General features: G+C 36.6%; 1 protein-coding gene across 2 annotated transcripts in view; it reads right to left on the bottom strand.

Moving 5' to 3' along the window:
- Positions 1-5,412: 5,412 nt before the first annotated feature.
- The window catches only part of MAPK8 (mitogen-activated protein kinase 8), a 47,526-nt gene continuing 30,666 nt past the window's right edge, over positions 5,413-22,272 (bottom strand). Inside the window, exons 6-12 of one of the 2 annotated variants that reach the window (XM_084290285.1) lie at positions 20,149-20,314; positions 15,289-15,360; positions 13,099-13,281; positions 12,453-12,577; positions 11,376-11,439; positions 6,793-6,870; positions 5,413-6,356 (exon numbers count right to left, since the gene is read on the bottom strand). In XM_084290285.1, the coding sequence (XP_084146411.1) occupies positions 6,211-6,356; positions 6,793-6,870; positions 11,376-11,439; positions 12,453-12,577; positions 13,099-13,281; positions 15,289-15,360; positions 20,149-20,314 (834 nt within the window). In that variant the 3' untranslated portion in view covers positions 5,413-6,210. Of the gene's footprint in view, positions 6,362-6,792; positions 6,871-11,375; positions 11,440-12,452; positions 12,578-13,098; positions 13,282-15,288; positions 15,361-20,148; positions 20,315-22,272 lie in introns of both variants that reach the window. The other variant, XM_084290286.1, reaches the window with a different exon arrangement.

Below are 22,272 nucleotides of genomic sequence, written 5' to 3'. Positions count from 1 at the left end.
GCCACTGTCCAAGATGATCAAAAATAGTCACCCACAGACAAATCCCTGACAGAGCTTAGACTCTCAGACCTCACTCTTATTATATTAATAAATTACTTGGTACCAGCCCCACTTAGTGCTAACAGATGCAAATAAAAAAGAACAGCACTGAGCCACACAGCTTTCCTAGAACACCTCCTGAATAGCTGGTCCAGAGAAACGGAATGGGCTGCTTTGTACTGCCCATGGTCATCGCACCTTTCCCTTAAAACAAGGACGCAAAGAAAACCTAACATGCAGCCAAACACAACTCAAAAACATCTTGACTCTTCATTTAAAGCAACATGCAGAGCCTGCTGGAAATGAAGGTAATGAAACACATTATGCTAGGATTTATCTGCACTGTAGTGGTGTCAGTGAAGGAAGCAAGCCCGTCACCCAAATAAGAGCTCTTCATAAAGTCAGAGTCCTTAAAGCCTTATCTGGGACTCGGTTTTGAGAAAAATTTCTCCTACAGGCAAATTCCATATATCTTCCTTTCATACACTACAAGGCCCATGGCTTACCTCTTACCACATTGGGTCTCAGCAGCTTTATTTCCAGGAAAGAAGGCAGGCTACAGCTGGTATCAAAGAAGTAAGAATGGATTCTCAGCAGTTGTAAACACACTGATGCTATCAGTCTGTGGCACAGCCAAAGCCCATGAGAATGGAGAAATGGAAGAAACAGCACTTTTGTCCACAAGTGAGCTCGCACACAAGACAGAACTTAAATACCATTTAAAACAGATGGAATCTCAGGGAAGACTGGTGCTAACACAACTCCAGCTGCAGCCTTATTCATGATGTGCAATCCTAGCAATGAAGAAACACTACGTGCATAGTGGTCAAACTTTTTTTTTCTTTTTTATTTAAAATATCATTATAACCAATTAACATACTAGATAACAATGTATACATTCCAGTGGTGCACATGTAATGACCTATGGCATGAATGATTAAAAAAAACCAATGTTCTCAGTAATGCCCCACCAACAGCTTATTTGGAGGGAATAAATGAAAAGCAGGAAAAGGTATCAAATGCAGGGAAGAAAAAATTAGTTTTCCCAATATTTTTAATGGTGTATCTTCCCCTTCATATTTCTTGTGATGAAATAAAATTGGGAATTTACTTCAAAAGGGGCAGGAATAATGATCACAATAATTAGGGTGTTGTTTTTTTTTTTTCTCAACTTTAGTAATAAAAGTTAAAGAACTCTCAAAAATAGACTAGATATTGGGCCTACAAAAGTAATTCATCTGTATGCAAAGCTTACCAAGAATTATTCCTTTTGTAAAATGTAAAGGATGGGCTGACATTACTAGTAAGCTATTTGTAACCTACAAAAACAGACTACAATAATAAAATCACCAATTTACAGCTAACACAATATTCTAGATGTACATTATTGTACACAAGCTATATATTACACATGAACATCTTACGTGAAATATATAAGAAACATACTTACTGATATTGTCTCAACATTGGCCAATAGGTTTATTTTTCTAAAGGAAGTGTATTTTTCTATTTCACATTCAGTGTAGTTCCAATAGCAAGGGTTAGCTTTGCTTACTTAGAAACGTAGACAGTTTGTGTGAGGTAGATCAAGAAAACCTAGCTTAAAATTTTAATGGCAAAAGTGGAAACAATGTTATTGGATTCATAGGAAGAAGGGAGTGAAAGAGATTAATTAAAATATATATCACTTTTATCCAGTGCCCTTAACTAAGAACAAAGAAATTAATTGAAAATTTGGGTAGGTAATAAAGTCTCATCACGTATCTGCATTAAAATCTTTTCTAATCCTACCAAAAAATGCAGACAGTGTTCTTTCAACTTCAATCCTCAAATTAAATACGGAGGGACAGATGAACCAAAACATTAACAGGCAAATGAAATGTAACAACACAAACAGGCTGCTGTCAACAGCAAATAAAATATATCTAGAAAGAGTAATCCACTCCCTTTAGCAACTCAAAACAGTAAGAACAATTGGTAGCTGAATCATCTTCTTCCATTTCCCCCATAATCTTAATTGAGGAACATTTAATGTCATATGCTTTGGATTACCGAATGGGTAGGAACTATACTAGCTTTTTGATCATTTTTTTCCTCTATGCAATGTTGAGATGAATGCCATATATATTAATGCAGGCGCATTATATTTATACAAACACTCTGTCAAGGTGCTGAGTTTCTGCTTTCTAACTGAATAACCTTTATGTTCAGAGAAGCAAGTTTCCATAAAACAAACCCACATCAGTAACATTCTACGTACTTGTACACTGAAGCAGTAGAGGGTGCTATTGCCACAACTGCCTCAAATGCAGCTCACTACATCCTCTTAAATTCGTGTGTGTGTACAGAGCAGGAAGACTTACTCTTATCCAGAACAACACTAGTATACATATAGTTTAGAAAGGTTCTTCTAAACCAAAAACCCAAGCAGTATCATATCTCCATAGGGAGAAGTGCCATGTCTATTCAGGTTAGCAGAATGAGTGAAACAGAGGTGACCTGGTCAGTCATAGAATCACAGCATAGCCCAAGTTGGGAAGGACCCACAAGGATCATCGAGCTCAACTCCCAGCAGTTGGGAAGGACCCACAAGGATCATCGAGCTCAACTCCCAGCCCTGCAAAGGACCACCCCAAAATCTTACCACATGTCCGAGAGTGTTGTCCAAACACTTTTTGAACTCTGTCAGGCTCGGTACTGTGACCGCCGCCCTCAGCAGCCTGTTCCAGTGCTGGACCACCCTCCCTGTGAAGAACCTTTTCCTGATATCCAGTGGGCATTGTCTGGCTAGTCTATAGTTGTTCAACTGGTTGGTATTGCTTTGGCAGTCCAACTTCTCCCCACACACTAACACACAAAAATCTCCGTTCTGACCCCATTGTCTTGTCTCAACAAAAGATGTCACACAGTGGAGGTACAGCACACAGTAACAGTATGAAACTCTTCTGCTCTCATTCTCTATTTAAAATCCTTGAGCAACCTACTTCTACAGAGGGAAAGGAGCCATTTTATCCTTGGTGCCTGACACAACTCTGATTGCAGAAGGTGGGAGTTAATCTTATTATTACTGTCCAACTGTTCACCTCACCTGACAGGAAATCAGACACAGCTCACTGTAATTCAATCCCTACCAAACTCCAGTAGATTGGAATGCCCTAGAAGTGGAAAGTTATATGCACTTTAGTGAAGCCTGGTGCCATGAGAAGATTTTGGAATCACATACTAAAATAAAGCTTAATAATACTTTATGACTAAAATTGTACAGTGTATTAGATAGTATACTATGCTAGCTAACAACAGAACAATAGACAAAAAGAGCTGATCTCTAGCTACCCATTTGTTTGCTATGTGTGGCAATGTACAATCATCTCTGAAAACATTTTACATTTCAACAAATAAAAAGTGATGTTAAGACTAGTCTACTATTGTGATAATTCGGTTACTGCGAATCTTATTTTCTTGTCTTTTAAATTTACCATCACTTTAATTTGCCTAAAATGAAATCAACTAAGAAAAAAACAAAGTAACATTGCTATGAGGCCAGAAGTGAACTACAGGTTCTAGCATCCAAAGCTCTGATTTTAGTGAAATAATCACTTTAAACATAGCTCACTTCAAACTGCATGGGTTGCAGTGCGTAGTACCAGCCATTCATCAACCTTATCTTAAAAGAAAAAACAGCTCAATTCTCCTTACAGATTATGAGCAAAATGAAGTTACTATCAATAACATGCTGTAGTAAAACATTAGACTCAGCCTGTTTATGTTGCAAGTAAAAAAAGAACAAAGTAGCTTTCACTCAATATTCATTTAAAAGCAATTCTCTTTAGGATACTGGAAAGTGATAGCATTTTTTTTTTTTTTTTAAGCTTTAAAATATTTCAATCACCACTGCAATCCAGAGTGGTCCAAAATCAATTGAAATAGCAATTACATTTACCAAATTCTGTTCTTTACACAGCATTTACAGGTATCAGAAGTTCACTTTGTCAACCTTAATTTCATTATGCTGGGTTAACCGTATATAACAATGTAGTACTGTTGTATGACCAAAAATTTTGTCTTAATTCTCAGCTTAAACTTTGATAAAAAATTACAAAATAGACTGTTCTGTTGGTCTCTGTTCAAATTGAGCAGATTTTCTATGTTCCAGTGTGAGATGAATCCAAATATGTCCTGCCTATTTTGAGGTACTATACAATTTGGCAGGATCCTGTAAAAATAATTGCCTTAACAAATGTGTTTAGAAAGGCAATATTGAAATATTCGGTACAAATGAGGAAAGCAAAATTACACACATAGCACTTACCAGCAGTCTAGCCAGGCCAGGGAAACAACTGTGCAGTTTATCAATTTAGTCATCTTTGAGACATTACCAGTCCTTGTACCCTGTATTTTTTTTAAAAAGACATGTTAGATATTGAAAGCATTACTATCACTTACATTTTTCTGAAACGTTCTGCAAAGACAAATTTTCCTCTTTTGATTCTAACTTCAAAAAGATACTTATTTAACCCAACAAAGTGGAAGGAACCACACTGAAGAGTATCAGTAATTCCTGGATGAACTTTATAGCCAGTCATATTATTTACTTTACTCTGTGCCTGGCAAGACTTCTGTATTTCTTATGCTCATTTTTGTTAGCATGACTAATTTGAACTCCTCTTCACATTCTAAGTCACTACAAAATATGCATCTACACAAGGCAATCAACTATACACCCTAGCTTCACTAAAAATCTGCATTTTCCAAAAGAATAAATTCTGAATGATTGTTTAACTCATACATAAACTTAAGTCAGTTATACATAAATCATTCTGTAAATATAAAATGTAAACAGTTAAAATACTTCTGTGAGGAGCAGCACCATTTTACATGACTATTTAGTAACTGTTCTACATATTTCAATATATCTTTTGTTTAAAAAGTGTATTGAAATCTGGAGCTTCAGTGCTGAAAACTACTGAATATTTATGACTTAAAATGAACCATTATTAAGATTTCTGCTACACTGGTCTCATGGTGAAATGAAAGAGATAAATATTAATTTATACAGCACTACTTCTCCCTCCTTTGGATGGCATATATTGCTCACTTAATGCATTAACTACAGAAATCCTGAGGTTCTTCTACCACTTACGGTTTTAGCTATCAGTTACTTTTGGTGGAGAAAGAATAGCTGAAGTTTTGTCCCTATTGCATTCACATCATTTCCTCCTCTCCCCAAAAAGCACTCACCTTAGCAGACAAAAATACTAAGAAACTAAACTCCCAAGAATTACATCCTACATGAAAGTATAATTGCTTTCCCTGTTGGCAGTCTAGACATCCTGGATTCACTTTGTTTTGTGTGTACAAAAACAGGCTACAAGCTAGAAGTAAACAGTTTATTTGCATTGCAATGTGTTATTCATGAAGTATCCTCTTGTTTTATGGCGATCACAGGTTTTGCATGCCACAATTCTGCAGAAAACATCACATCCCTTTGTTAGGCTAGATATTTCTGCAGCCTTGAAGATAGGTTTTGTTTTCTTAAGTTCAGAAAACCGTTCAGATGAAATTTCTTTGCAGAGGTTTGTTTCTCTAACAAAATTCAATAACTGCTGCTTTTACTGAAGTATTATAGGCAAGCGGCCAAAATAAAAGAGGATTTTGTTCACTGCCAGCACCACAGTAGTATGCCCCAAGAAAACTACAGCTGGCTGCACTGAATTCTCTCCTCACCTTCACATGGACATATGACCAAGCATAAAACTTTGAAGGATATCATGAACAAAACATCTGGAATAAATTCTAATTAAAAAATTGAAAACCTATAAAATCTTAAATAATTCATGATATGGTAATGACCACAACATTAATATGTGCTTTGATAAAACAAATCTTACAAATTCAGTAAAAAAAGATCAGCAGCATAATAGTAAAGCAAATATGCAGATTTTAAAACCACAATAAAAATTATCATGTTTAATATTTTACAGTTAATTACAGCAAAAAAAAAAAAAAAAAAAAGTGGCTGCTTTTAACACAACTTACAGTTTAAAATTACAGCACTTTATGATGAATTCTACGATTATTTTTGAAAAAACACTCAAAAATACCACCAAATTTTAAAGGTGCCCTATCCATGACTAAAAGGACCCCCCTCCCTCCCCCCAAAAGACCAAGTAGTCATCTACAGCAACCCAGAGGTCCAGCTGAAGCTTCTAGACTGCTGTCTGTATCAGAGGCCAATGTTGGATCTGTTGACATTGAAGACACATCGTTGACAGATGACGATGAAGATGGATGTTGAGAGCCATTGATCACTGCTGCACCTGTGCTATGAGAAACAAAACAGCAAATCAGTTGCAGATACAGTTGCATGGTTCAGCACTTGCATTAGTCTGTCTCTTCCTAAGAGTCATTACTTTTCCCCATTTCAGCAAGTTTGAAGAGATGTATCTCAAGCCATTGTCAAAGCAAATAAAATCCACAATTCTCTAATTTGGGGTTTAATGAATGGTATGTCAGGAACCACAGAACTCACATGACAGGACACCTGTCAAATTCCAATAAATGCTATTGTCTGAAGGTTAAAAATCACAGAGATAACACTGCATAAACCCAGAGCTAAAAGAGAATTCTAAAGGTTATCAGCCACTGAAGAGACATATTTTTGAGTCAGGTTACTCTCAGATGTCTTGAACAGCTTTATACCCTCCTAACCTAGTACTCAACAGAGCTTTGTACTGTGCTTTTATTGTAACCAACCTAAAGGGGCTGGTTGTCCACGTATAACCCCATTCTTGGTTCTTTCCTCCAGGTCCATGACTTCCTTGTATATCAATTCTGAAAATGCAGGGAAAAGAAAGTAGAAAAATGAATTTATAAATACAAGACTCAATTAACCTCATCTACCATTAAAATTTCTTAGGTTCATTACTGTTTAGAATAAGTTTTGAACAACATGTTGTAGGCTACAGAAAAATTGGCAAATGGTATAATAAAGTACAGTTCCGTTCTGTTGGAGCCGCACTCTCAAGCACACACTGACATTGCCCCAAGACTTTTATCCAGACAGCCTGGGGACCTGGGGTTAAACTGAGTCTTAGTGACCACTCAGTTTTTATCAATGACTTCCTTGGTACAGAACAACCAGATCAGCAATCTTCAAGAGAAGAGGTAGGCCACCAGGAACTGCATGTGCTGCCATCACATTCAAACTCATTGCAGTTACCTGGCAGTATTCCAGCCTACACTGCCAGAAAACTGTAGCTCTGTGGATGTACTTTAGCCGCACACAGTTTTATTCATTCAAGGACAATTACACTTACGGAGAACCAAATTGTTCCCTAATACTAACCTGATTTCCTTTTATGATAAGATCACCCGTATGGTGGACCAAGGGAAACCAGCTGATGTGATTTTTTTGGACTTCAGCAAGGCTTTTGACACGGTTTCCCATAGGATCCTACTGGACAAAATGTCCACCATACAGCTAAATAAAAACATCATACGATGGGTGAGCAATTGGCTAACGGGCAGGGCCCAAAGGGTTATGGTAAATGGGGCTGCGTCAGGCTGGCGGGCGGTCACCAGTGGGGTCCCTCAAGGCTCCATTTTAGGGCCGGTACTTTTCAATATTTTTATAAACAATCTGGATGTAGGAATAGAGGGTATTTTGAGCAAGTTTGCTGATGACACCAAACTTGGAGGAGTTGTGGACTCAAATGAGGGCGTAAAGGCCTTACAGAGGGATCTGGACAGGTTGGAGAGCTGGGCGATCACCAACCGCATGAAGTTCAATAAGAGCAAGTGCCGGGTCCTGCACCTGGGACGGGGAAACCCTGGCTGCATGTACAGACTGGGCGATGAGACGCTGGAGAGCAGCCTGGAAGAGAGGGATCTGGGGGTCGTGGTAGACAGCAAGTTGAATATGAGCCAGCAGTGTGCCCTGGCAGCCAGGAGGGCCAACCGTGTCCTGGGGTGCATCAAGCACGGCATCGCTAGTAGGTCAAGGGAGGTGATTGTCCCGCTCTACTCTGCGCTGGTGCGGCCTCACCTCGAGTACTGTGTGCAGTTCTGGGCACCACAGTATAAAAAGGACATGAAACTGTTGGAAAGTGTCCAGAGGAGGGCTACGAAGATGGTGAAAGGCCTGGAGGGGAAGACGTACGAGGAACGGCTGAGGTCACTGGGCCTGTTCAGCCTGGAGAAGAGGAGGCTGAGGGGAGACCTCATCACAGTCTACAACTTCCTCGTAAGGGGGTGTCGAGAGGCAGGAGACCTTTTCTCCATTAACACTAGTGACAGGACCCGCGGGAATGGGGTTAAGCTGAGGCAGGGGAAATTTAGGCTGGACGTCAGGAGGGGGTTCTTCACAGAGAGGGTGGTTGCACACTGGAACAGGCTCCCCAGGGAAGTGGTCACTGCACCGAGCCTGTCTGAATTTAAGAAGAGATTGGACTGTGAACTTAGGCACATGGTCTGAACTTTTGGGTAGACCTGTGCGGTGTCAAGAGTTGGACTTGATGATCCTTAAGGGTCCCTTCCAACTCAGGATATTCTATGATTCTATGATTCTATGAAATAGGATTAGAATGGCTTCATACGGCTTCTCTCAGCACTGCAGTGCTTCTCACTTCTACTCACCTGCACTATAAAATCTTCACCTAATAGACAAGTCGTGCTAAGTGGCACTTCAGAATCTTGGAGCTATGTACAAAGCTGTTACACAATGTTTTGTAAAAAAGCTGTTCTGGAGAACAAGTTTCTTTACTTTGTCACCGATTCTTTCTCATCTCAAAAAGCCATTTCACACACTACATCTATTAGTTTTTCTATGATGCAGACACTCTGAAACTCTGAAAGAACAGTGACTAAGATAGTCTCAGCAAGTAGGAGTTCCCTTAGAAGAGACCAGGCCAAAAGCCCTTGGAAGAGATAGTAGCAAAAACCACAATGAACAAAACCACACAGCATTGCCATCCTCCCAACACACATTTGCCACTAAATCTCCTCATTAACAACATCTAAAGGTCACCATGAAATGGAATACAAAATTGCATAGAAGTAGACACTAGAAATGAAAGAAGCAACTTTATTTTACAGTTACAGAAGTCCCTCATCCTTAAAAAGGTTACATGTGCTACTAGAGTGCTTGTAACAAGAATCATACAGCCCTATCTATATACTGGCCAGAAGGTTTCTCACCTAAAGGCAGCTTATTTCTGAGACTTCAGCTATGAATCTATAGAAGTAGCAACAGAATAACAGAACTAAACATACTAAATGCAGTTCATCAGAACCAACTTGTCAGGCTAATGTCACTGGCAAACTAATATCATGTACAAAGAGTTTGGAAGAAAAAAGCATTTAGGAATTACAGTTTCAAGGGCTGTGGAAGTCTCAAAAGTAAACTCTATACTGCCTGAAATACCTATCTTTTATTTTAGCAGTATAACTACTTATCTTCTGTTTCAAAAGGGGAATAAAGTTTGCTGGGAAGGAGCACAGGGAGAGAGTTTCCACAATTCTATCTCTGCCTTTACAATTAAAACCCATTTTCTAATAGGAAGTGATTTGCAAGTATGGTAGTACTAGATTTTACAGCCTGGTGTCCATCATCAGCCAACAGAATGAAACTGTAAAAAATGACCCATTAAACATTTTTCCAGTTTTCTTTTTGGTTTGGTCTGGTTTTCCCCCTCTGGGGATAAAAAGGCTATACCAATCTGATATTCCTTCCCAGACTTTTTCAGTACAAATTATTAGATCAGTAATTGCACTAAATTCTTGCTTAAATTCAGTATTTGTAGCCTTCACAGTCTCTGGATCCATCCAAGCTCAACGTTACCACTGGTCCTATTTAAAACACTTAAACCACAGAGAACTAAATGAGGTACCTGAGACAGAGGAAGCAAACATCCTAAATAAAAGCAACTCGTTTATCCTAAGTGAGAACATTTATAGTCTAAGGCACTGAAATGCACATCGGGCACAGACTCTCAAGAACTAGCATGTAGGCCCACAGCGGGAAAGCCACATACCTGCCCTAATCTCAGTGAAAAACGCAATTAGCAATTCAAGCGTTTGTTCTGCCTTTCACTTAGGAATAACCAGTACCAATTCAGGACCACAATAAATCCTCTGATATGCTAAATCATATGATTAAAGACTGCAGTGATCCAGATGAAGGCATTTTTATTACCTGCAGACATTTCTAAATAAATCGTGTTGTTTTTTTTGTTTGTTTGTTTTTCAGTATTTAGCCTAGCTAGTACAGTTGGTGACAATAAAAGAGTAATACATTTTAGAGGTGGCAGTTAAACATTGCACTCTTACAGTAACTGACCCATTTACTTACATAAATAATTCTAAAAAAATAAATGATTTCCGAAAACTACAATGTCATACAATTAGTATTGTCTGACTTGTCAATAGCAGCAAAGGAAAATATATGATATTAATAGTACGGATGTAAAAGATTTCTCCACTAGAAGTGGAGGTTTCATTTATCTTAAAACCAATCTCCACAGGTCTTTAAAGCTCAGCAACTCTCTTAATTTCTAAAGTGCAGGGGGTACAGAAGGTTACAACAAGGTTGTGGATTACAATACATCAAACGCTAATGGATGCAGTGGCAGATGGCATTTTCTCTTAGCACTAGGACCTCTGCAGTAACACAATTTCAAAATGAAACACAAGCTTTACAGGTAACAAAGATGTTCCCCTTGTACTTTATAAGTATAAAGGAAAATATAGATACAAAACCACTACTGAACACTAAAAATCATACTCTTGGAGGTAAGTCTTATGTCATACTATGATCTGTTCCACACCTCAGCCCTAGCCACTATCTCTGGACCTCACAGGAGAGATAACCATCAGTGTTTGTCACATCACTTTAACCTCTCTATCTTGCCCTTTACTAACACTCCTCTGCTTTAATTATGTTCAGTACAAAAAATGCTAATATGCTCTTCACTTAACAGTGATGCTTCTATTTCAGATTTACACTGCTCCAACTCCTGAATTTTTTTTCATCTGTACCAGTTCTGTTCAGAAGAGTTCCCCTCCCTAAAACCGCTGCCTTATGATTTGCAAAAGGTGACCAAAATGAGCAGACCTACAGTTGAATGAACTTAAGCTCACTACCAAGTTTTGGCACCTTTACAGAAAAATTATAGCGTCCTTAAAATCAAGAGCTTGTGAAACATTGATCTGTTCCTTTGCCATTCCAAGCAACTGAAGTATGTACTATTAGGTTACTCAGGAGAATCTTAATAACAGTAAACCTTGGAGACTAATCTACTTCAAAAAAGTTTCAGGATAAGCAAAAGTGTTGTTCTTACCTTTCCATTCTTCTATCGTGTGTTCCCTCTCATCTAACTGCTTATCTGGTATCTTTGGTGGAGGCTGGAAAACAAAACTAACTCATGATAAAGTAATCAAAAGGGAAACAAAACTAGAATAAATGAAAAATGGAATTAAAATACTATGAATAGGAACCTGATTTTAAAATACTATATTTACATGGACAAATAATCTCTCATACTTGGCTTATTTTTTAGATGCTGCTTCACGTTTTAAACTTGTTCTGATTAGCAGATTTGCTACCATTACTGAAATAATTAAAGCAGAAACTGAACAGTCTGGTGAAATAGCTCATAAGGACAGTGGTCTCCAGCTCAAGCAGCCCTTTTTACCTATTTAGTGTTAATTAAGCAGAATTCTAATTCCACCATCTACATCAAGCATCCTACTAACTTTCTCTTAATTACTGTTCTACTAAGTTCTACTAACTTTCTCTTAAAAATAATGTTTTGTTTTGTTTTGTTTTTTTCCCCACAAGTTGAAATAATTTATTTTTTAACTAAGATCTTCATTTAATTCCGTTGTTCTTTAGTGTCAATAATTGAAAGCTTGAGGTCTTGTACAGAAGAAGGTTTTTGCTGAAATATTTTCCATTTTAAGAGTACTATCAATTGCTACAACTAATGAAAATATTTCTCTTGCTCAGGAGTAAATATTTCAGAATCCTATCACAGGCAATCAAACTATTGATTGAAACAAACTATTGACTGAAACAACTGAAACTTAAAAAATTAGAACTCTGTAGCAGAGACTTCAGGTGCATTGCTACCTGTCTAGGAGTTTATAGGAGTTTATATGCAATTACAAAGAAATACAGATGCACACATAGAAGTACTTTAGTTACCTGCAAGTTTGTGCCCTTTCCTAATACTTATTCTAATAAACAAGTAGATCAACGACAATAAAAATGATTACAGCTCAGTTAAGCTTCTAGTGAAATGTGTAGATAATGCAATAATCTTCTTTCAAGCAGCTACATCAAGCATCACAACAAGTTTGCTTTAATACAGGACTATCTTAGTCAGAGAAGCAATCTTTCTAAAACAAGAACTTACAGCTTCTGCTTCTGATGGATCATACCAAACATTGATGTACGGGTGCTGGAGGGCTTCATCCACAGAAATTCTTTTAGAGGCATCTATAACCAGCATTTTTGACAACAAATCCCTTGCTTGACTTGCTGCAAAAGTGAAATTTTCTATTTACACTGGTGCCATATGCACATAACACAGTATTTCAAAGCTGATAAGGAAAGAAGACTGGTAAACAAACTCTAATTTAGGATCTATACAAGCCTCACAGAATTTGGGGTTTAGGAAAGAACCATTTGAATAACTAAAGGATATATGCATATTATGAATATAAAAACTTTATTTTCATCCATGAAGAAAGAAGATCTGCTCTGGCTACACAACTTCTATTCCTCCCCTCATTTTTCTCTAAATCACATCAGTCATTGAGAGAAATATGCTTCCTTTTCTTTATACAGGTTTTACCAGGATAGGAGATGTTCCAGGGAGGATAAGAAAGTGCAGGTAACCGTATCTCAGAACTTTCATCTGCTTCCATGATATTAATATTGTAACATTTAAAACCTTAGCAGCATGATTCTACAGTGAACAAAACCAAGATACATTTCTATTCAATGCAATGAAGTTTATAAACTTTAAAAATATACAGTGCAGAGAAGACAGACCTTACCTTTAAGTTTGTTGTGTTCAGAATCAGCTGGGAAAAGAACATCTGGGAAGAGTTTCTCAAAGCTATATCCAGCATATTTGGGTCTGTTCTCAACGTAAGTTCGGACTGTGGGCTGTAGTTTCTTCATAAATTCAGGACATGGTGTTCCTAGCTGCTCTATAACTTTATTCCACTGATCAATATCTAAGGTTTCACAGCTAAGAAAAACAATGTCTAATTTTCAGCTAAAAAGTTACGTTAAAACCACAAGAATTATCCAACAGAGATAAAAACAGAAATTTTTAATAAACTATCAAATTCAGCATTAATCAGGATAATCTTCTCAGAGAAAACAGTGAAGCAAAGCAAGAATGATTGAGTAGTAAAGGCAACATGCATTTTACTCGAAATCATAAGAATTAAATGGCAAAGGATATACTCCTGTGAAACAAAGCAAATAAAAAGACTCACAAAATTCATTAAGTTCAAATAAAAGTGTTTAGGTTATTTTTTAAGGACATTCTGAGAAAAACTCACTTCCTGCTCTAAACATTTATTTACAGCAACAGAGCTATTAAGCACCATTAATTCATTGAAGAAAATCGCCATGCATGGGTGCTTTGTCCTCCCTTCTTGCCTTGATAACTCATCTGAGTTCTGGACTCTACCAAATTAGCGATCTCTCCCTAATGACACACAATGCACAGCACCAGTGGGCTCATAAAGGATGAAATCCTGGATCACACAGGTTAACAATTTTGTCAGTCTTCAATGTTGAAGCAGAAGACTTTCAAGGGCATGTAAGGAACATCTTAATTGAAAAGCTTACACCAGTTAAGGAGAGATTGACCAGTTCACGGCAGTAAAATTTAATATATGCCACTAAAAAAAATAAATAAAATAAAGTGAAGCTTGGCTCAGGAATTTCTAGTTGCAGGTCACTAGATACTGGGAGAGAGTAAAATTTTGTATATGCTTATCTCAGTCATACAGTCTTCCCAACATATTATGTTCAGCTACTGTTGAAGATTTGATACTGCACTCCCTAAACCTTCACTTGTATCTAGCAGGTCCTTTCTTCTGTTTTTAAAATTTTAAAGTAAGGTTTCATAGCTATACAATGCTTTAGCACAGGCCGTGAAAAAAAAATAGTATTGCGTTGTATGGCACTGAGCCTAAACTGCAAAGCCATGCAAGAAAATCAGATTGAGAACATTAGCATGGTGCAGCAAATGCAATGCCAGAGCTGTGTGAAAGTCCCCGGATCTCCTTGCTGTGCCCCAAAACCTTCACCCAATCCTCACCCTCAAACAGGAATGTAACAATTTTTAAACAATTAACCTATAGCAAAAGCATGAAAAATTTCTGACAGCATCTAACAAAACGGAAGGAAACTACTAGTGAAACAAATAAAATGCCAAACTCCAATTAGATAACTGCTGATTTTAGCAAGGATCCAGAGGCTTCAGCTCTATTTGCTTGTAGCAGATCTTTTGCCTGAAGCACTGTTCACATGACAACCCACACAGACACCACCAAGCAAATCATGGAATAGAAAGACAGAAGCACCAGGTATTTCTGAAAGCTGTTTGCAGGATGAATTCTGCAAACAAAAATAAAAATCTACAGAGTGCAACCATTTAAGCTAGTTAGGAACTTTTTGTAAACATCTCCTATAAAACAATAAAAAATAAAATAACAACTGCTAATGTGCTTGGGTACCAAACAAAATTAGTAAATTATTATATAAATATGAAGTCCAAAGCAAAAAGCAACACATGTCAACCACCTAAACAAAACACCACCTACACAGACAAACAAACCTGTCTTAAATGTGACAATGTCCAAAAACAATGGATAGACACTATATTAAACTGAAAAAGCAAATGACCAAACAGAAAGAAAGGAAAAAGGAAAAATAAGCTTGTTCAGCCCAAGTGGTATTTTGTTCATTTTGCTGTATTTTCTTAGTATTAATTTCTAAAGACAGTCATACTTGTTAAAGCCATCTGTGTTGTTTTGCTTTAAATGGTATAACTGTAGACATTTTTGCAGCATCCTGGAACTAAAATTAGGAACTAGCAAATTGCATTTTGACAAGGCAGTTTAAAAACAGTATTTTAAAAATTGGAACCACCTTAACCTGGAACTAAATCGTTGCAGTCTCTTTTGACCTTTTATTACTACATCCTAGGCCAAAGGTAAGGATACGATCTGTACCAGGAAATAAAACACCACCTTTGATCATTTCTCCCATGATGCACCCAACTGACCAAATGTCAACTGAAAACAAAATGCAATGATATTAACATAAAAGATAGTTACCAAAATAAAGTAAATAAAAATATCTAGACGCACACACACACAAATGAAGTGACTATAAAAAGCATGTGTAATGAAGGTGAGTGAAGGTGGATGAATGTATGCTAACTAGAGGACCAGCAGAGACTATGTCCTACTGCTAGGTGCAGCCTGAGTATAAATGACGTTCTTAACAATTTTTTTTAAGAGTATCACAAGAAAAATTCATATCCATTTAATAAAAAAAAATATTGCACAATACGCATTTTCATGACACAACATCAATAAAAAGGTTAATCACTTCCTAACTAATTCAACCTGCTGCAGCAGCACAAGGATACAGTCCCTTCCTGGAAAGAGGATTTTGTGGCAAACCATTTCGCCCATAATGCACCCCACAGACCATAAATCCACTATGTTTGTAGCACAAAAAGAAGGGAAAGCAAAGCAAACGGTCATTTAAAATGAAAAGAATCATAACATGACTGCATTCTATAAACAGCAGAGACAGCACAGGAAGAAGAGCAAGTCTTTATATTAATCAATGAGACCACTTTTGAAAACACAGCATATAAGGATTAGCTTTTAACTGTCTCAAATACAAGGCAGAAAACCATCCTTTGGTTTATACAGTGCTAAAGCAAGAGCTAGAGCAGAGAGAGATATACATGAATCAAACAGAGTAACGCTTGCCTTCAAGTTCTGAGACTGGCAAAGATCTTCCAATAGATTATAATGATGCACCAAAGATAAGTTTATTTATTGAAATTATTTTCGTTGTAGTTATAGGAATCGTTTTAAGAGCAGCAAGCTAAATTGACCTTTATAAATGTGGTATATCTAAAGAATTTACACTTTTAGGAGCAGAATTAATTATTTAACATATCAAATAACATTTGCCATCAAGCATTTCCTATAAGTCAGATTACCATGCATATCTCTCTCCATTTAAATAAAAAGCAAATACAATCAGTAAAAGGTCACTTAGAATTTTAGAGGATCAGTTAATGACAATATTAGTACATGCCTAAGAGATTTTCAGATAAATTATTTCGTTTAAAAATATTTATCCACTTATGCTCAAATAACATCTTATAGAAAAGAAAAACTCAATAGCAATATATTTTTGGTACGAAATACACGTTTTCTTCATTATCTTAAATAATTCAGAAGACATACTCATAGCTTATTTTTTTACAGGTATGCCAATTTTTTTACATTGCTTTCAGAGATACTGTTACCTCTGTACGCAAATATTTTCTTGAAGTCATAATGATGAATTTGAAATGTTTTAAATACTTTTATGTCAAACATGAGACTGGAATTTCAATTTAGCAGAAAAAAGGGGATTTAAATGAGAATAATTGTATACTAAAAACCACAAAAGTTGTGAGGGAGCTAAGCAATTTCAAGCAAACAACACTTTCTAATTGAAAATATTTCTTCCCTCTTATTTAATAAGTTCCTCTAAAATAGTATCTAAACCATATGATAAAGAGATCACAATTGTACATATTAATAGGTCAAAATTAAGGGCCTGGTTCATTTAAAAATAATTTATGATTAATGGTGTTTTCTCTTTAAAGCTCTTTTAGAATATTTACAAGAAGTACACATTCTGCTGCACATTCACAAACTGAACTTTATCCAAATCCGTTATAAATAGTTTGTGACCAATGTGATAAAAACAACTCCTATAACTGCATGGAGAAATCTGGGAAGAGAAATAAGATAAGTCAATGACTTCATGCATCAGAAGACTTTAGTGGCTAAGAAAAACTTTAGGTACAATTCCTCTCTTCACCGTACAAAACAAACTTGTGGTGTTTGGGGGTCTTTTGGTTTGCTGCTTTCATTAATCAAAAAATAACCCATTTATTTATAGGAATCTGACTAACTTTTCCAGAAGCTATACCAGCTTATACATAGATGACTGCTCCTGAGGATACTATTATAGAAGACTGAGTCAAATCTTAAAGATTTCAAAAAATCCTTTAAAAATATTTAAAAATTACTAGTTGTCATACATAATGTACTTAATTCTTTAAAACCCTGCTTGGAGTGAATTTACTATCTTCTATAACCCTAAGTGGGAAAAAAGCGAAGTGAAAATGAAATTCAAACTCAGTGTACATACTAGGAAACTTTAAAGTAATTGTTTCAGAGAGTTTGGGTGTTCCCCTGCTTTTCAATGCTTGCTTCCTGACAATAACATACAAGTACCCAAGACTAAATATGCTAAGGTGTAAGTGCAAGAATAGTTTTAGTGTCCTTCAATTCCGAAATCCTTCAGTTTTCAAGACCTGCTTTCTTAATGCAAAATACCCATATAAGCTTTGTCTACTTCAGTATAAGGCATATGGAAAAGTTAACTCTGTCATAGGTTTGTTAGGGATCTTCACTAGTTATAAAAAAATTACAGATTTCATATGTACATACCATAGTACCACAGAGTACTACCCTATCGTAAGTATCTCAGTCATCAATACATGTATGGCAATCCTCCCACATCTTGTCTGCAAGGGAAGTTCAGCAGGGCACTGAAACAGCATAAAGCTGCCAGATGACCCTGTTCAATTAAACCGTATGCTACTCTCTCTTTAACCTTTATTAGCTGTCAATTTTCAATATTTAACTAAGTTAAGGTAACCTTTAATTTAACTATGGATTTAGAGGGCTACAATGGGCATCAATGTTAACAGGTGGGGATCCTGGACAGTCCATGGTTCCTACTGCAGACACGTCCATCCTTTATACCTGCCTCACTGCCCTCTGCAGCCTAGCTGCTCTGTCACCAGAGCTGCACAGTAAGAAACTCATCAGCCAGTGACTGAGAAGAGCAACAGTTTATGTAAATAACCTCTTAATGACAACAGTACATATGGAAATACAGATTGTCTTCTGACTCAGTTAGCCAACAGATTTACATTCTCTACAAGTGTCATTCTCAACTCAACGACTACATATTCAGCTTCTGGGAAGATGCTGTGCTATGTAGTTTTTCATATGAAAGTAAATGTGATTTCACATTCTGCTGCAAAACACAATTCACTCTTGCTTAAGGAACAGGATTGTCGCTAGAGAAATAGAGTGCTCTAGAACACAATCTATTTAACTCCAATAATACCTGAGAAGCATTTTAATGGAAAGAATGCTTCACACTTTTGCAACTCAAATTTTAAGAGAAAAATGTAAACAGGGTAAGCTAAGTCAGAAAATTTGAAACTTCCATTGCATGAATTCCTTCTGTAAGGCAGCTGCGTGACTCAGACTACAGCTTTAGGTTCTTTTATCCCTTGTCTCTCAGTTGGCCAATGTAAACCCTTCTGGGAAAAAAAAGGAAAGAAACTTAAATTTGTGCTCTCTATAAAACTTTGGCAGTTAAAAAAAAGTAACTTTATGTTTGCTCCACTCAACCTGACTTCTAAGTTACAGAAAAAATACCCAACTGTGGAGGCCATTTGAAAGACTGTATTCCTATCTGACAGACTAACAATCCAAACAGAAATATAAATCACAGCCTTGCAAAAAAGATCTGTTCCTTTGAGCTGGCTTCTTCTATTGTCAGCACCGATAGGAGTTATTCTTCCTGGCTTTTATACGAAAAACAAAAAGAAATCAGTCTCTATGCACCTTGCAGCTGTAGTTTCTGTATGACCTGAAGTCATTTGCCCTAATGCTATACAGTTGCCAGGAAAGTTTGCAGACTATATTAAGAACCTTGCAAAAACACTGCATGCCCTAGTTGTGTCAGTAACCTGAGGAGCCATACACCTTGTATCACCAGGAGACAGTTAGCAAAGCCTCAAGCATCACAGCATCTCCTAGGGCTTACTGGAGAACTAATCGATAATGGGTTTAAAACATTTTCAGCAAATGGTGATCCTTGTGCACAATGCCTGCCTGAAGCAGATACATCAAGTTAGGTGAACTGACAACAGCGACAGCAGATCAATGAAATGGCAGCAGAACTTCAGGAAGGATGTGTTACTTCGGTTTCCCAAAGAATAAATACTAGGTGTTTCATTTATAAGATACAATATAGCTGATTGAGTGATTTCCCCCAAATGCTACACACATTCCTTACTTTCTTACAGAGGATGCTGAGAGATCCAGGGTCAAAGACTGAGCATAAAGAGGAGGGAAATGTACCCAAGCAGGACAAAGCAAACGAATTTCCTTTGAGTTCATCATGTACCTCAAAGAATCTATGCTGCTTCATGACAGTACTCTGCATTTTTCTTTGAAGTATGTTACTGTTTTTTTCTTCAGCAATATTAATTAAGAGCTTTGTGTGACAATTTCAAAGTGGGCTGGTTTCAATAAAAATAATGCCACTGTAGGTGGACTTGAGCTTCTTTGTTTCCTACATCCTGAAAGGCTATACTGAACATATTTTTTAAACATTCAATTTGGGACACATGTTTACTGATGAACTACAATTTATATCCTCATCAGGAATAAAATCAGGTCAATGTACACCGAGGTACATATCACATATTAAGGTAATATACTTTCAGTTCTTCTGTCATGAAATTCAATCTACCAAACAGGTCATTTAAATTTTTAAACAAACAAGGCCCTCAATTTCTTTTCCTATTAAATGCAAACATTTCTAATGGGATTAGATAAATAAATTGGTGTATCTGCATTTTGGTCACATGCCTAATTTATAAATTTTCTACAGCTTGAAAAAAACATTTAACATGTAAAATGTGGTGTGCCAAACAAAAAATAAAGCTATGCCAAAGAAAGACTATATTTGCTGACCGTTTTCTTTGTATCCCATCCCTAGGATGACCTCTGGTGCTCTGTAGTAACGAGTCACTACATAAGGCGTCATCATAAAACTAGTTCCTGCAGTTCTGGCCAGTCCAAAGTCAAGAATCTTCAAAGTGCAGTCTGACTTTACTACTATATTACTGGGCTTTAAGTCCTTCAAAAAGAAACATCATATATGACTGCTAAGACAAGCACAAAGTATTTTGTGGTTCACATTTTTAAAAGATAATACTGCTAACATTAAACCCCACATATATTATATTACTTAATCATTTGTAAAACTGCAGTTTCTTTTCCCCTTGCATTAATTAATATGCATTCAGCAGACTATAGAATGAATTCCTTTACTGTGCTTGTAGAGCTATATAGCAATTAAAGAAGGTAAATACAACTAGTGTTACAAGATATGCTAGTAATGTCTGAAATAAATCGAGGTTAGTATGAAATGTTAGCTCTGAGGAAAGGTCTAGAAACTTCACTGGACCAACAGTTACTACTACAGTGCAGTTGCTACAAAAGTAACATGACAATTGCTGAAATCGTTTGATGCAATAATCATCGTGATATAAGAATTATTAAGAATTATAACATAAATGTTAAAAGCAAAAGACTTTGCTAGTCAAGGCTGCATTACCTCTTTTGAACCAATGCAGACACATGTATTTCTCTAAACAGGAAGGAAATGCCCATGCTCACAGAGGTCTAGTTTCACATTTAGGATTTGGTTCACATTACACCAAATTTGGTGACCAAACCCAAAAAGGCACCAGTGAAAAACGGCCAGATACTTAATCATTAAATTGTAATTAAAAAAATGATATATTTTCAGAGGTTCTTAGCTGAAAGCTTGGTAATTCTATGCTCTTCATCTGAACTCTAAAACTACATCGGCAATAGGGACTTTGCAATGTCTATACAGACACTACACAGGCATACTCAATGTTTATCTCAGGAGGATCTTACAAACATCTGAATGTCACAGAGCAAATATTATGAGCAGAATATGTTCAGAATAACTTCACCTTAAACTTTGCATCATAAAATCATTCATAACACGCAGGCCATAACAGATAAGCTCACATCCTTTCTCGCCACCTCTACCAAGATTAATGAGACAAAACAAGATGTAGCAGAGGACCCTAACATGTGAGCGGCAGGCACTTGATAAATAGCTCTATCTCTCATTATTTCGTAAAGACTTAAAAGAGGTGACCTGCAAGATGTATGTAGTTTTCTTTTGTGCTTGTACATCTTTCAGCAAGCCCCTCAGAAAGCTAAGAAACCTGCACTAAAGACAGAGAGGAAACGACAAAAAAAGTTATTGGAATAATACAATTTTAATGGGTAATAAACAGTCTTGCATACTAACATATTAACACACGCTTCCAAATCACACAGAGAAAGACTCTGCAAACAACTTTGGCTTAAAAGATTCTCAAATACCATGAATAAGCTCAAGTATTATACAGCATTTCAGCTATTCAATATGCATATTTCACATTTTGCTAAAATTCTGTTTATTATCAGCTTTACTTTTGCACAATTCCATTATCTGGAAAACATTCATTACAGAATCCCAGGTGCATGCTGACAGTATTAACTATACCTGTTCTCCCTAAAGTTGCAGGATTAACTAAAGAGATTTTCCCTTTGCAAGAGGAAAAACACCAGAAAACAAAAAGTGAAAGCTGAGAGAGTACTTTCCATCCCTAATTTCTGAACACTGTGTTGTTCTCATGAAGCCTGGGAGCATGTTTTAATTTTGAATACAGAATTGCCATCCTTCAAAAATGATGGAGGCTACTGTTGACTTACAATGCATTTCAAATTCATGCAAAACCAATACCTCATGTTTAAAATAAATGAGGACTCAAAAGTTCCCGTGAGAGTGATTAACATAGCTAAGCTGTAAAAATATATCCAGTACCTATACCAGAAGGTATATCACCTAACCTTAAAAATGTAAAATATCAGTGCCTAAAAATCAGAGCTATTCATGGCAGTCTCCCATTAGCCAGATAGGCAGAGAAGGGCATCTCTGGAAAGTAATTCATGGTTTATATGAGTTAAATAATTTCTGGAGTTTATTTCTCTTTCTTAAAAAAGATGTGT

The sequence above is a fragment of the Netta rufina genome, assembly GCF_964035555.1.
Source record: "Netta rufina genome assembly, chromosome: 7".
Lineage (NCBI taxonomy): Eukaryota > Metazoa > Chordata > Aves > Anseriformes > Anatidae > Netta > Netta rufina.
This window is presented reverse-complemented; position numbering and strand designations above follow the sequence as displayed.